Genomic DNA, 13,901 nt, shown 5'->3' on the forward strand with positions numbered 1-13,901 from the left:
AGCTTGTTGGGGGCAATATGCTGACTCTGTAAACTGCTTAGAGAGGGCTGTGAAACACTGTAAAGTGGTATATAAATCTAAGTGCTATTGCTATTGCTAATAATGTCCTGATGATGTGATCTTTATATTAAATCACTGCAACATGTTAAGCTGTGCCATTGATATTTGAACAGAAAGATAAATAAAACATAATTTCTTTGGAGAAATAGAAATTAATGCTTTCCAGAGTACAAAAATGTTAGAAAATAATTTTTGTAGCTTATAATTTTATAATTTAGCAAACTCTTTCCAAATACTTTACCAGACTACTTTTCTCCAAGTCTGATCGCTTATTACAATTCAGTTAAGAAAGTTCCTAACTCAGTGTTAAAAATCAGAAAAGTGTTGGAATAATTTGCTAAATACTATTGACAATGTAACTGAATCTCAGAAGAAAATGTTTAATAGTTCTAAGATCCCTTGATATTAATCAGTCCTAAATGAGAAAAGATTGCCAAGGCAAGCAAATAAATGCATGCAAATTAAGTCCATAAGATTAAACAACCAGATAAGTGTCATTCATTTTGTTACTCCTAAAAACTAGGATACATCAATCATTCCTCACAAAATAAGTCCTTTCTTTATCAGTTAAACTTTATGTCTGCTTTCTTTCTTTGCTTTTTAGTATTTTGATCACATTTTACATATGAATCAACAGGGTGACACAGCTTTAAAAAGTGGGTGGGGGGGGGAGACTAATACAATTTTCGATTGAATGATAGAATCCCACTTTCCAGGTTAAAAAATAATATGTTCGTGTCATTCTGAGCAACTCAGAAATCACTCTGTTGGGGTCCGTGTTTGAATTTTGCAATTTAAGAGGGATCTAGACAAATCGATCTGGGATTAAGGGAGGACAAGAAAGATAGAAAAATCAAGCCTTGGAGGAAAGTTGCCTAGCCTGCCGAAAGAAAGAATGTGACGAATGAGCACATTCCTCAATTTCTTGGACAGAAGAGGGCAAATGCAGAGCCTTTGGAAGCGGAGCACCAAGCACACCAAAGAAAATAATATGAATAGAATAGAATAGAATAGAATAGAATAGAATAGAATAGAATAGAATAGAATTGAATTTTTATTGGCCAAGTGTGATTGGACACACAAGGAATTTGTCTTGGTGCATAGGAATTATAATGTCAACAATATTGATGGAGATATTACTAATATAAAACTAGCTTTTTCTCTCTGGCACCAGGGGGCAGAATAAAATGTAGTGAGCGTAAGCAACTTGAAGATAGATTTTAGTGGAAAATTAGGAGCAAGGAGAAAATTACAGAAAAGGGGGAGCAGTTGTTTGGCAAATCTAAACGGCAAAGCAAATCTAAACGGAGATTTTCAAGCAAAGGCTGCCAGGCATTGAAAGGCTGACTGGCGATGTTTTATTTTGGAACCTTTTGCATACAAAAGAAAAGGCAAGAAAAGGTAACATACAACACTGCTATCCAACCCAGGTATTTTGGGGCAATTTAATCATGGACTGGAAGCAGACAGCTATCCAGCTATTTTTCCTTTCGAGTTAGCTACCTAGGGAATTCCAGTTCTACTTTTTTTTTTTTCATCTCCAGGGCAAAAGAAAACAAGGCTTTAGACATGAAGTTTAGAAATGAAGGACAAAACATAAGAAGAAGTCATTTGGGTCATGCATATCCAGTTTGGTTATACGGTTTGGGAGAATGAGTGAATCCTTATTCCAAATAAAAGACAGGTAAGGACATCTGTTATCAGCCTTGCTAGATGATTCTATAGAAGCAGCTTGCCAGGTACAAGTACAAAAGCACAGTCAGTTCCTATCCAGTTGCCAAAAAGTACATTATGAGGTAGTACACTGCCTCCCAAAGACACCAGCTGCAATGCCAGTGGAACATCAGGACACCAGGAAAATACAGACCAGGTTATACAGCCCGAAGGCCTTTGTTGCTTGATTGATTTTGGCTGTGAAAGCCTATACGGGTATATTAATTTCAGAATGCTTGAAGGATTTTTGATCTACAGACAGGGATTTTGTTAAGACTTGCACTATTAAATGGTTCAAAATAGTTAAAGGTGGGCATTTTTAAATGCAGGGTGCAGGAACCTACTTCATATGCTGCATCACATTTGCTTATTTTTTCATTTTTACTTCCCTTTCCTTTTCTCCTGGCATATATTCTTTCCCTTTCGTGTGCTATAAAGGAATAGATCCAGTGAAACATGTTATTAGGAACTGAAGCTGAGAAAAGAATCTAAAGTGAAGCCAAAAAAATAAAAATCTGTATAATAAGCAAATGCTACTATAATTGGATTTTTTTTTGTTTTTTGCTTTAAAGCACAAACCAAAAAAATAATCCAGATAATAAAGAGAATGCCTTCTGAAGCAGAAGCCGTATTTGACAATGTGGAAATAGTTTTTCCCCTAAGCTCAAAATCAAAAACTGTAGGTTGTCCTCGACTTATGACTACAAGCGAGATAAGAACATCTACTGTGTTTCCCCCAAAATAAGACTTGGTCTTATATTAATTTTTGCTCCAAAAGACACATTATGGTTTATTTTCCAGTTAGGTCTTATTTTGGGGAAAATACAGTACTAAATGCCTCCGTCTGGTTGATGATTTTAACTGGGACTAATTTTTGGGGTAGGGCTTATATTACAAACATCCTGAAAAACCATGCTAGGGCTTATTTTCCAGTTGGGTCTTATTTTGGGGGGAACAGGGTATTACCAAGCAAGGTGGTTGTTAAGTGAATCACACCCAATTTTATGATGGCTAAATGAATTATCCTGGTTGTTCAATGAATCACATGGTTCTTAACTGACTTCAACTTCCTCCATTGATTTTGCTGATCAGAAGCCAGTTGGGAAGATCACAAATAAAGATCATGTTGTCAGGGTTCCAACCGATGCCCCAATAAAAGCAGGAGCCTCAAGCCAGTTTTCAAGAAAAATCCAGTTGTTTATTAGGAGCGCCATGTCGGCATGGACCTAGTGAAGCCAACTCTGACCCCACTCACTTTGCGCCTTGCCACTGACCCTGTTTCCCCCTCCCTCCAAGGTATGTCATCAGTCACATTCTCCAATGAAGCAATTTCATTGGCAGTAGAAGTCACTCCCTCTGACCATTACTGGTTTCTGTAGAGATAGCCTTGACTTTGGCCAGCTAGGATGTGCATTGTTTTGACTGAGGTGCAAATTCCTCAATGCAGCTGTGGGGCTCAATCCCTTCTATCCCCCTGCCTATGGCAACTAGGGACCAGGTCAGGAAAGCTTCGCTTTGGGACACATGTGACCCAAAGACACTGAAATTGTCATAAACATACACTGATTGTCAAGTGCCAGAATCTTAATTACATGACCACGTGCCTTGGTTGAAAATGTAAGGACAGATCTTAAGTCAATTTTTCAGTGCTGTTGTAACTTTGAACAGTTGCTAAACAAATGGTTGTAAGTTGAGGACTTCCTGTATATCCAAAGAAACAAACCTTGGGAGCTAACAGGGCTTAGCTGTGTTTCAAAACCAAAACTCTTATGAAATACACTTTCCTTCCAATCCCAAAAGAAATCTCTATTTTGTCTCCAGAAAAATATAAATGCCACGTGAATCAACCACGCCAGACTCCCATTGAAGCTCCTAGCCTCTATTTGCCTTTCTAAACCTGTCTGTTGCTCACAAAGAGACCTTCTAAGGAACAAGCGAGACCCCACTCTCATGCCTTTTCATTCTGCAGAATCCCAGATGTTTTATGATACTTTGAATTCCCAGGCAGATGGAGCACTTAAAGATTAAACAGAGGAGATGTGGAAAGGAGGAGGGGGACCCAGATGTATGGTAATCCTAGATTGTATTAAATGGCACGCTGTGCCTTTTGCATACTCCAAGGTGAATTTGGAAAAGCAAGACTTTCAATAAATCACACAAAAATTATAACAACTTCTTGAACTTCCTGAATATTTAATGAATAAAATGTAATCAGAGACATAGCAATGAGGCAGATTAGGGATGGATCAAATTGCCGTATTAGATTTCATTCCATTTTTCATGTTTATAAATTGAAGTTTGGCTCATTTCTATGAAATTGAATGAAAATCTATGTGGATTATCATATTCTTACTTCCTTGTATATACCATTGTACAGTATATGCATTATTGTAATGTACACATATTTCCTATTCCATCATCTCAGGTCTATTATTTTGCACCAATATATACTTTCTGTATATGTTTTTAATTGGAAATCTACATAACCAAAACTTTAAGAGTCCAAATATTAAAGAATAATCAATTTTCATTTCAGAGGGAAGACTGAATTATTTATTTATTTATTTATTTATTTTATTTATTAATTGCATTTGTATACCGCCCTTCTCACGAAGGACTCAGGGCGGTTAACAGTCAATTTAAAAGGTACAATAAATATACAATAAAAACAAAACTAAAATTTATATAAATAGTGGCCGAAATTAAAAACTAAGTAATATAAAAACTAAAACCCCATTTAAAATTACTTAATCAGGCTAGCCCAGCTCGGCGGAATAAAAGAGTCTTCAATTCACGGCGGAAAGTCCGAAGGTCGGGGAGTTGGCGAAGCCCCGGAGGCAGCTCGTTCCAGAGGGAAGGAGCTCCCACAGAGAAGGCCCTACCCCCGGGGGTCGCCAGACGACATTGTTTCACCAACGGTACCCCAAGGAGGCCCTCCCTGTGGGAGCGCACAGGTCGGTGGGAGGCTGTTTGTGGCAGTAGGCGGTCCCATAAATAGCCCGGTCCTAAGCCATGAAGCGCTTTAAAAATGGTAATCAACACCTTGAATTGCACCCGAAAGACCACTGGGAACCAGTGCAGCCCGCACAGGATAGGTGTTATATGGGAGCCATGAGGTGCTCCCTCTATAACCCGCGCGGCCGCATTCTGGACCAGTTGGAGCTTCCGGGTGCTCTTCAAGGGGAGCCCCATGTAGAGAGCATTGCAGTAGTCCAGGCGAGATGTGACGAGGGCATGGGTGACTGCGCGCAGTGCAACCCGGTCCAGAAAGGGACGCAACTGGCGGATCAGGCGAACCTGATAAAAAGCCCCCCTGGCGACGGCCATCAGATGATCTTCAAAAGACAGCCGCGCATCCAGGAGGACGCCTAAGTTGCGTACCCTCTCCGTGGGGGCCAACGATTTGCCCCCAACAGTCAGCAATGGAGTAAGCTGGCTGTGCCAGGAAGCCGGCATCCACAGCCACTCGGTCTTCGAGGGATTGAGCTGAAGTCTGTTCCACCCCATCCAGACCCGTACGGCTTCCAGACACCGGGACATGACATCAACGGCCTTGTTGGGGTGGTCTGGGGTGGATATGTACAGCTGGGTGTCGTCAGCGTACAGATGACATCACACCCCAAAACCACAGATGATCTCACCCAGCGGCTTCATATAGAGGTTGAACAGAAGAGGCGAGAGGACCGACCCCTGTGGCACCCCACATAGGAGGCGCCTCGGAGTCGACCTCTGCCCTCCTGCCAACACCGTCTGCGACTGGTCGGAGAGATAGGAGGAGAACCACCGATAAACGGTGCCTCCCACTCCCAGCCCCCCGAGCTGTCGCAGCAGGATACCATGGTCGATGGTATCGAAAGCCGCCGAGAGATCTAATAGGACTAGGACAGAGGAACAACCCCTGTCCCGAGCCCTCCAGAGATCATCAACCAACGTGACCAAGGCCGTCTCTGTACTGTAACCGGGCCAGAAGCCGGACTGGAACGGGTCTAGATAGACAGTTTCATCCAGGTACTGAGGGAACTGTTGTGCAACCACACTCTCAACAACCTTCGCCGTGAAGCGAAGGTTGGAGACAGGACGATAATTCGATAAAATGGCTGGATCCAGGGAGGGCTTCTTGAGGAGGGGCCTCACCACCACCTCTTTCAAGGTGGAAGGGAAGACACCCTCCATCAAAGAAGCGTTAACAATTCCCTGAAGCCAGCCACGTGTAACCTCCCAGGTGGCCAGCACCAATCAGAAGGGACACGGGTCCAATAAACATCTGGTCACATTTAGCCCCCCCCCCAGTATCCTGTCCCTGTCCTCAGGAGTCACAGAATCGAACTCATCCCAGATGGAGACATCAAGACCAGCCTCCGCCATCTCGCCCGGCCCTACCCAATTTGTGTCCAACCCTTCCCGAATCTGAGCAATTTTATCTTGCAGATACTGTACAAATTCCTCAGCTCTTCCCTGCAGGGGGTCTTCCAATGCTCCCTGATGAGTAAGGGAGCGGGTAACCCGAAACAGGGCAGTTGGGCAGTTATCTGAAGATGCAATGAGGGTGGAAAAATACTCCCGTTTTGCCACCTTCGTTGCCACCAGATAGGTCTGAATTTGAGACCACACTAGTGTCTGGTCAGATTCGGAGCGGGTGGCCCTCCAATTACTCTCCAGGCGTCTTCTCCAGCGCTTCATCTCTCTCAGCTCCTCGGAATACCAAGGAGCTAATCAAGAGCGGCGCCAGGTCAGAGGCTGCAAAGGCACGACCCGATCCAAGGCCCTGGCTGCCGCCCCTTCCCAGGCAGCGACAAGGTCCCCAGTTGAGCCGTGGGCCAAGTCAGGTAGCGGCCCAAGCTCCATCTGGAACCTCTCCGGGTCCATCAGGTGCCTGGGACGGAACCAGTGAACCGGTCCCGTCTCCCTGTGGTGAGGGTCGGCGGTTCGAAAATCGAGTTGAAGGAGAGAATGATCCGACCATGACAAGGGTTTGGTAGTTATATCCCCTAATTCCAGATCATTCAACCACTGTCCAGAGACGAAAATCAAGTCCAGAGTGTTTCCCCCGATGTGAGTGGGACCCGTCACTAACTGGGTCAGGTCCAGGGCCGTCATGGAAGCCATGAACTCCCGAGCTGCCATGGACTCCTCCCCCACCGATGGCAGATTGAAATCCCCTATGACTATAAGTCTGGGAGTCTCAACCGCCATCGAATTAGCTAGTTCACTTTAAAACAGGGGTCTCTTTGCTGGCTGAGGGACTCTGGGAGTTGAAGGGACCAAGGTTGGAGAACCTTGCTTTAAAATGCGATCCAATTGAATCCCTTTTCTCCTATTTCTCATAACAATACCAGATAAATTTAACTGATTCTGGAGCATAGGACAATTTTATCTGAAATCTGAAAGTCTGCCGCAGGTTTGATTTGTAGAATTCAGTTAAAACAAAATGTCTTTACACAACATACAATTACTAAATCTATTAAACTGGCATATTTGAACATTTCCTATTCAAACAATTAACTAAAATGCTGCCAAGAATACAGCTGACTTAATTTTACATTTAAAACCAAGTCAAGTATATTGTACAATAATAGATCAGGCAAGCTGAATGTCAGCACAAGAACATTGAATATTTCTTGTTGCAAGACATATAATTATTGAATTATTTTTTCCTCAGAATAGACTTTAAAAGAATAGAGACTCACGGTCAACCTATATTTCACATGTTTTTATATTTTAGTGGGGCAGAATGACAGGGGTGTCACACTTGCATCATCATGGCGTTATTACATGATGTATTGGGATTTTTTCCCCCTTTGCTAAACTGGGCAGGGGTGGGGCCAGCATGTGTCGCATCTGGCCCGTGGGCCATGCGTTTGACACCCCTGCACTAAAAGCTGCCCTACTAACTCTTATCTAAACAGGTTATTTGTGTGCAGGAGAAATTATAACTGGGATTTATCTGAAGACTCCAAAATTATTCTCTACTCCATTATGTTAATGTGTGGGGGTGAAGAGAAGCAAAATCTGACACTGAAATAGAAGAAAACGACTAGGCTAGAAATGATACTTATTGTGTTTGTGGCAAACTGGATTGGCTGGAAGATTTATACAGGATAGGAGTAGTTATTTATAGCCACAGTTAAAAATCTAGCTGTTGCTGCTGTAATCTTAGGATTTTCATCTGCAAGTAAAATTTTTTCCTTGTTTAGATTTTAAAATAGGCTGGATAACTTCTGCCGAAGACTCTTATAACATTCACAGTACAATACTTTTTTTCTTTTTAAATGTTTAACTACAGTATAGTTATAAAACTAAGGTGTTTAGTAACATATCAGTAAATTGGGGTTTTAAGTGCATTATGTAATATTCATTAAACATTTTACTTGCTAAATTGTTATGTCTAATACCATGTTTAGATTGTGTTTGTATCTTATATTTGGCCTTTTGGCTATAAATAAAATTGATTGAAGTTTGAAGAAGTTATTTCTAGACCAAAATAGTTACTTCACATTTAAGATAGATGTGCGCATTTTAAGCCATACAATAAGCACGTTTGGGTGTGGTGTGGTATTCTATGAACTCGCTCACTGAGCTTTATAAATCCTGCTTTATGCCTTAATAAATTGTAGGAGGCCAGCAAGTCTGGTTTATAAATATGGTTTATAGCTTATCGTGTTTTGTGAATCAGCCACTGTGATTTATTCAGCAACTTATCAGTTAAATAAACTAGGCTTAGCATGATGTGTGAACCAAAATCAATCACTCTCCTTTCTTTCCAAATGAAAAGATGACAGTTTGTGATTTGCTTATTCAGAATTAAGAATGTGTAGGATATATTTTTAGCATGATAGTCAAAATGGTATAAATATCACTTTACTCACTTGCCCCTTAAACAAAAGTATTTTTAAAAATGAATTCAGTGATCGTGTTTATGGAGATTCTCAGTCATCCAGGTCATGGTTTTCCCAAAGGTGCTTTTTCAAGAGGCATATGGACTTTTTTTTTCTTTGAAGACATTTCACTTCTAATCCAAGAAGGTTCTTCAGCTCTGACTGGATGGTGGGAAATGGAAGGATTTATATGGAAGTCAGAGCTGAAGAAGCTTCTTGGATGAGAAATGAAATGTCTTCAAAGAAAAACCAGAAATTCTCCAACGGTACCACTCTTCATTTTTTCCAACATATTTCCATAAACAAAGTTGTAGTGAGTGAGTTGGGCAGCAATATAAATTTTCTTAATAAATAATAAATAAAATATGCCCAGTGGAGGCCAGGGTCTAGCACTAGCTGACACCCCAGGCTAGCAATAGTGGGGTGGCTGTGGTCATCCAAGTTACCTTGTGGGCATCCAGGGGTCGTGCTCCTTACATTGCCAGGTACATATTTGAAATAAAGAAGGAAATGTGATGGAGGCGAAGATGGACACTTACGTTGGTTTGGATGCCTCAGCCTGATCAGTCTGTAGTTTTTCTCCTCCTTCCACTTCCATAGTGCAATAAACAATCCGGTTGGGCGCTAAGGATTTGAGACCTTGAACTTCCATGATGACAACCTAAAGGGAAGGGAGGGAGGGAGGGAGAGAGAGAGAGAGAGAGAGAGAGAGAGAGTCAATTCCAGAATTAAGCACAAGTTATGCTTTGAGGAAAGCATCTAAAATCTACCATCTAGGAGTGCAGGGATAAATTGGAAGGTTGTGGGATTTGTTGTTGTTGTTGTTTGAAATTAGAATCCTCACATTGACCAAAAACATTGGGTAAAGCAATAGGCAACCGCTTCCCCTTTAAGAGCCTGTTAGGCTCCTTATCTGACTGAAATATTTATTTTATTTACTTAAATATTTAATCAATTCAAACATTTTCCTTGAAACACAAGAACAGCTGACCTCCAGCATTATCTTTGACTCTGACCTCCCCAGCTACAGCTCTTTGTCAGGTAGCCCAAGTATAACACCTGCTTGCCATCCCTGAGACCCTAGCTTCAATCTCCAGCATCTCTACGAAAGCATGGGGGAAAATAACCTCCTGCCTGAAACCCATGAGTCAGTGGAAAACAACCTGTCAATTAAGAACTTGAGAAATGAACTTATCAGCCTGTGAAAAGCCTTTCCCGCCTTTCTTGTAAGTTCCCCAGGGTCTCTTACACCCCTGCATGTGTTTCCAGACCGTGCTATCCATCTACCATTTTTCATATTAAAAATCCATGCAGTGGTTAAGTGTGGTGATATCTTGGTTCAGAGTTTACAGACGGACCAAGGATAAGTTAGCTGACTGTATTCCTTACATCCCAAATGCTAAACATATAAAAAGTTGTGATTCCCTTTTTAAGTTCTGATTGCCAAGACATTGATCGCTGAGCTGCTTTACAATGAAATTCATGCTGTCCAAATTTTACGACGGTTATTCCACAACACCCTTTTATTTATTGGATGAAAACTAGATGTTACCTCCAGAGAGAAAGACAGCACAACATCTGATTTGGAGAGCTGGTTTTCATTCTCCTCTCCCATGTCAATGATGGAAGTGTTGTGACTGCGCTTTAGTTTTTGTAACTTGAACTCGGAGCCCCCTTTGGACACTGGCATGCTTTCCAGGTTTGCCATGAGTAAATTGACCGATGACTTCAACTCTTCAATGAACATGTTTTCCATTTCTTTGGACACAAATTTAGGAAATTTACGCTCCTGTGATGGAAAGTAAAGTAAAAAAAAAAACCAAGAGTATATGATTGACAGGATTGCATATATTTATACATACTGAATTGAATTCTCCAATAGGCATTTGTAGTGGCAAGGTGGAAAATTATTGTTTATTTTGAGGCCTCTAGTGACTTGTCTTGATTTCTCCTATAACTTTAAACTCTAAACTTTAAGAAAAGTTTAGATATGTTAAGAGCACATTCTGAGCTGACCTGCTTGTTCTTTTAATTCTTATTTACTGAATAAAGGAGAAGGGGGAAATCTTCATGTACCTTCAAAGCTGTGAAAGTCTCAATTCCCATCCCAGAGTCATGTGCCATCCAGTCAAGGTCAGGTCTGACCATAGCAGAGCCATGGGGCAGGGATGGGCTTCAAAAATTTTAGCAAGGGGTTCTCTTCTTGGTTGATGGGTTGGCATGGCCATGGTGGGTGAGGCCTAGTTGGCTTCCTGCACCATGGAGGGGGGGGGATTTTTGCCCTCCATAGGCCCTGGAGGCTTTCCTCGAGCCTCTGGGAGGGCGGAAAACAGCCTCCCCAGGCTCTGGAAGCCCTTGAACTTCCATGATGACAACCTAAAGGGAGGGAGGAGAGAGAGAGAGTCAATTCCAGAATTACACAAGTTATGCTTTGAGGAAAGCATCTAAAATCTACCATCTAGGAGTGCAGGGATAAATTGGAAGGTTGTGGGATTTGTTGTTGTTTGAAATTAGAATCCTCACATTGACCAAAACATTGGGTAAAGCAATAGGCAACCGCTTCCCCTTTAAGAGCCTGTTAGGCTCCTTATCTGACTGAAATATTTATTTTATTTACTTAAATATTTAATCAATTCAAACATTTTCCTTGAAACACAAGAACAGCTGACCTCCAGCATTATCTTTGACTCTGACCTCCCCAGCTACAGCTCTTTGTCAGGTAGCCCAAGTGTAACACCTGCTTGCCATCCCTGAGACCCTAGCTTCAATCTCCAGCATCTCTACGAAAGCATGGGGGAAAATAACCTCCTGCCTGAAACCCATGAGTCAGTGGAAAACAACCTGTCAATTAAGAACTTGAGAAGCAAACTTATCAGCCTGTGAAAAGCCTTTCCCGCCTTTCTTGTAAGTTCCCCAGGGTCTCTTACACCCCTGCATGTGTTTCCAGACCGTGCTATCCATCTACCATTTTTCATATTAAAAATCCATGCAGTGGTTAAGTGTGGTGATATCTTGGTTCAGAGTTTACAGACGGACCAAGGATAAGTTAGCTGACTGCATTCCTTACATCCCAAATGCTAAACATATAAAAAGTTGTGATTCCCTTTTTAAGTTCTGATTGCCAAGACATCGATCGCTGAGCTGCTTTACAATGAAATTCATGCTGTCCAAATTTTACGACGGTTATTCCACAACACCCTTTTATTTATTGGATGAAAACTAGATGTTACCTCCAGAGCTGTGAAAGTCTCAATTCCCATCCCAGAGTCATGTGCCATCCAGTCAAGGTCAGGTCTGACCATAGCAGAGCCATGGGGCAGGGATGGGCTTCAAAAATTTTAGCAAGGGGTTCTCTTCTTGGTTGATGGGTTGGCATGGCCATGGTGGGTGAGGCCTAGTTGGCTTCCTGCACCATGGAGGGGGGGGGATTTTTGCCCTCCATAGGCCCTGGAGGCTTTCCTCGAGCCTCTGGGAGGGCGGAAAACAGCCTCCCCAGGCTCTGGAAGCCCTTGAACTTCCCAAACTTCTGGTAGGCCCATTTTTCACCCTTCCCAAGCCTCTGCATAAAAACCTCAGAAGCCATTGTTTTTCAGAGTTCTTTACTAGCATGAGGAAACTGGCACACGATGAGTGAAATTCCAAAACTGAACTTCCGGATTCTTTTCCCAGTTATACAAACCCCAAGAGTCCCACCCCCCGACCCCTTTGATGGTCACATGGTCCCACGTTCTCCCAGTTCATTCGAAGAATGTTACCATACCCCTCAGCCCCCCTTCTTCCCCTCAGGGGAAAAATGTGGCAGCGTCTGGAACCCTAAAGTCTAGTATGGTTTCCAGGCCTGACAGTCAGGTCTGACCATAGCAGAGCCATGGGGCAGGGATGGGCTTCAAAAATTTTAGCAAGGGGTTCTCTTCTTGGTTGATGGGTTGGCATGGCCATGGTGGGTGAGGCCTAGTTGGCCTCCTGCACCATGGAGGGGGGGGATTTTTGCCCTCCATAGGTCCTGGAGGCTTTCCTCGAGCCTCTGGGAGGGCGAAAACGGCCTCCCCAGGCTCTGGAAACCCTTGAACTTCCCAAACTTCTGGTAGGCCCATTTTTCACCCTTCCCAAGCCTCTGCACATGTCCTACACTTACCTGCATCCAAAACGGGCTGTGTGAGGACTCCTGGGAAGGGCAAGGCAGGGTGGGCAGGGCCAGCCAGGAGTGGGATTTGGGGGTTATCCGAACTGCACAGAATCTTAGCTACAGGTTCCCTGAAATCCCTGCGAATCCCCAGCAGCTGGTGCCAGCTTTTGATTAGAAAAAACCTTGGGGCTGTTGTTGTGGGGAAATTCAGAATAGAACCTAGTGCTGGGTATTGTGGAAATTGGCCATCCTATACGTATGATCTTGCTTGGTATATCTGTGTATAAAATTGGTTTCCTTGAGTTAATTATGAAGCTTAAAATCCCTTTAGTCACTGGTGTACTTAATGTGTTTGGATCCAAAAATTGCTTGGGCCTTCTGATCACTGCCCTGACGGTTGGCAAACCAGCATTAAACCTAAAATGCAATAGTAAAAATAAATCAACAAACTCTGACAAACTGTAATTGCCTCCATTATGGTCAGAAGTCAAGGACTACCTGTAAGAGTAAGTGGAGTAAACTGCATGCTGTGATCTCAAGGCATAGAGGAGCAGGTAGAAGCTGGTATAGGTATGGCTAGAACTTCAAAAGATTCAAAAGTAATTAAAGCCCTTAGAAAAATGGGGTCAATGTTGGATAGGGGTGAGACAGATGGCTTCAGGGTTGATTTGTACAAAATAAAACCAGCAATTTAAAATATTACTAGTTAATATTGAAAGAATTGCACAAAGAACAGTAATAATTTGTTGTGATGAAGGTTTTAATCTGTTGTGATAAAGCTCTGTGATGGTGGTGAGTAGTTCGGAGAACCGGTAGTAAAAATCCCTGCCCCCTCCCCCCATGCCCACCCAATCACCGGGTCCCCACTTGGTTACTTGGCAGCTTGCTGCTTCTTTTGGGCTCGCTCACTATTCCGGCCTTGCTTCAGCTGCTGCATTCAATTGCATCAGCTAGCAACTCAATCTGCCTGCCTGCAATCCATCTCATCGGTGAGCAACTCAATCTGCCTGCCTTGTCCCTTCTATTGGGTAAGTAATGTGGGGAGAAGCTTTAAAAAAATAGTTAATTGGGCTTTTTTAAGGAGTTTTATTTTATTTTTAGACAGCAATTTAAAGTTAAGAAAGTTT

The 13,901-nt window shown here is 42.5% G+C and overlaps 1 protein-coding gene across 2 annotated transcripts in view; it reads right to left on the reverse strand.

The window, feature by feature from the left end:
* Positions 1 to 13,901, reverse strand: part of CADPS (calcium dependent secretion activator) — a 445,851-nt gene that overhangs the window by 240,346 nt on the left and 191,604 nt on the right. For both annotated transcript variants that reach the window (XM_058171468.1, XM_058171467.1), the window contains exons 5-6: positions 10,201 to 10,437; positions 9,188 to 9,309 (exon numbers count right to left, since the gene is read on the reverse strand). In XM_058171468.1, the coding sequence (XP_058027451.1) occupies positions 9,188 to 9,309; positions 10,201 to 10,437 (359 nt within the window). The remainder of the gene's footprint in view (positions 1 to 9,187; positions 9,310 to 10,200; positions 10,438 to 13,901) is intronic.

Source organism: Ahaetulla prasina, chromosome 2 (genome assembly GCF_028640845.1).
Source record: "Ahaetulla prasina isolate Xishuangbanna chromosome 2, ASM2864084v1, whole genome shotgun sequence".
Taxonomy (NCBI): domain Eukaryota; kingdom Metazoa; phylum Chordata; class Lepidosauria; order Squamata; family Colubridae; genus Ahaetulla; species Ahaetulla prasina.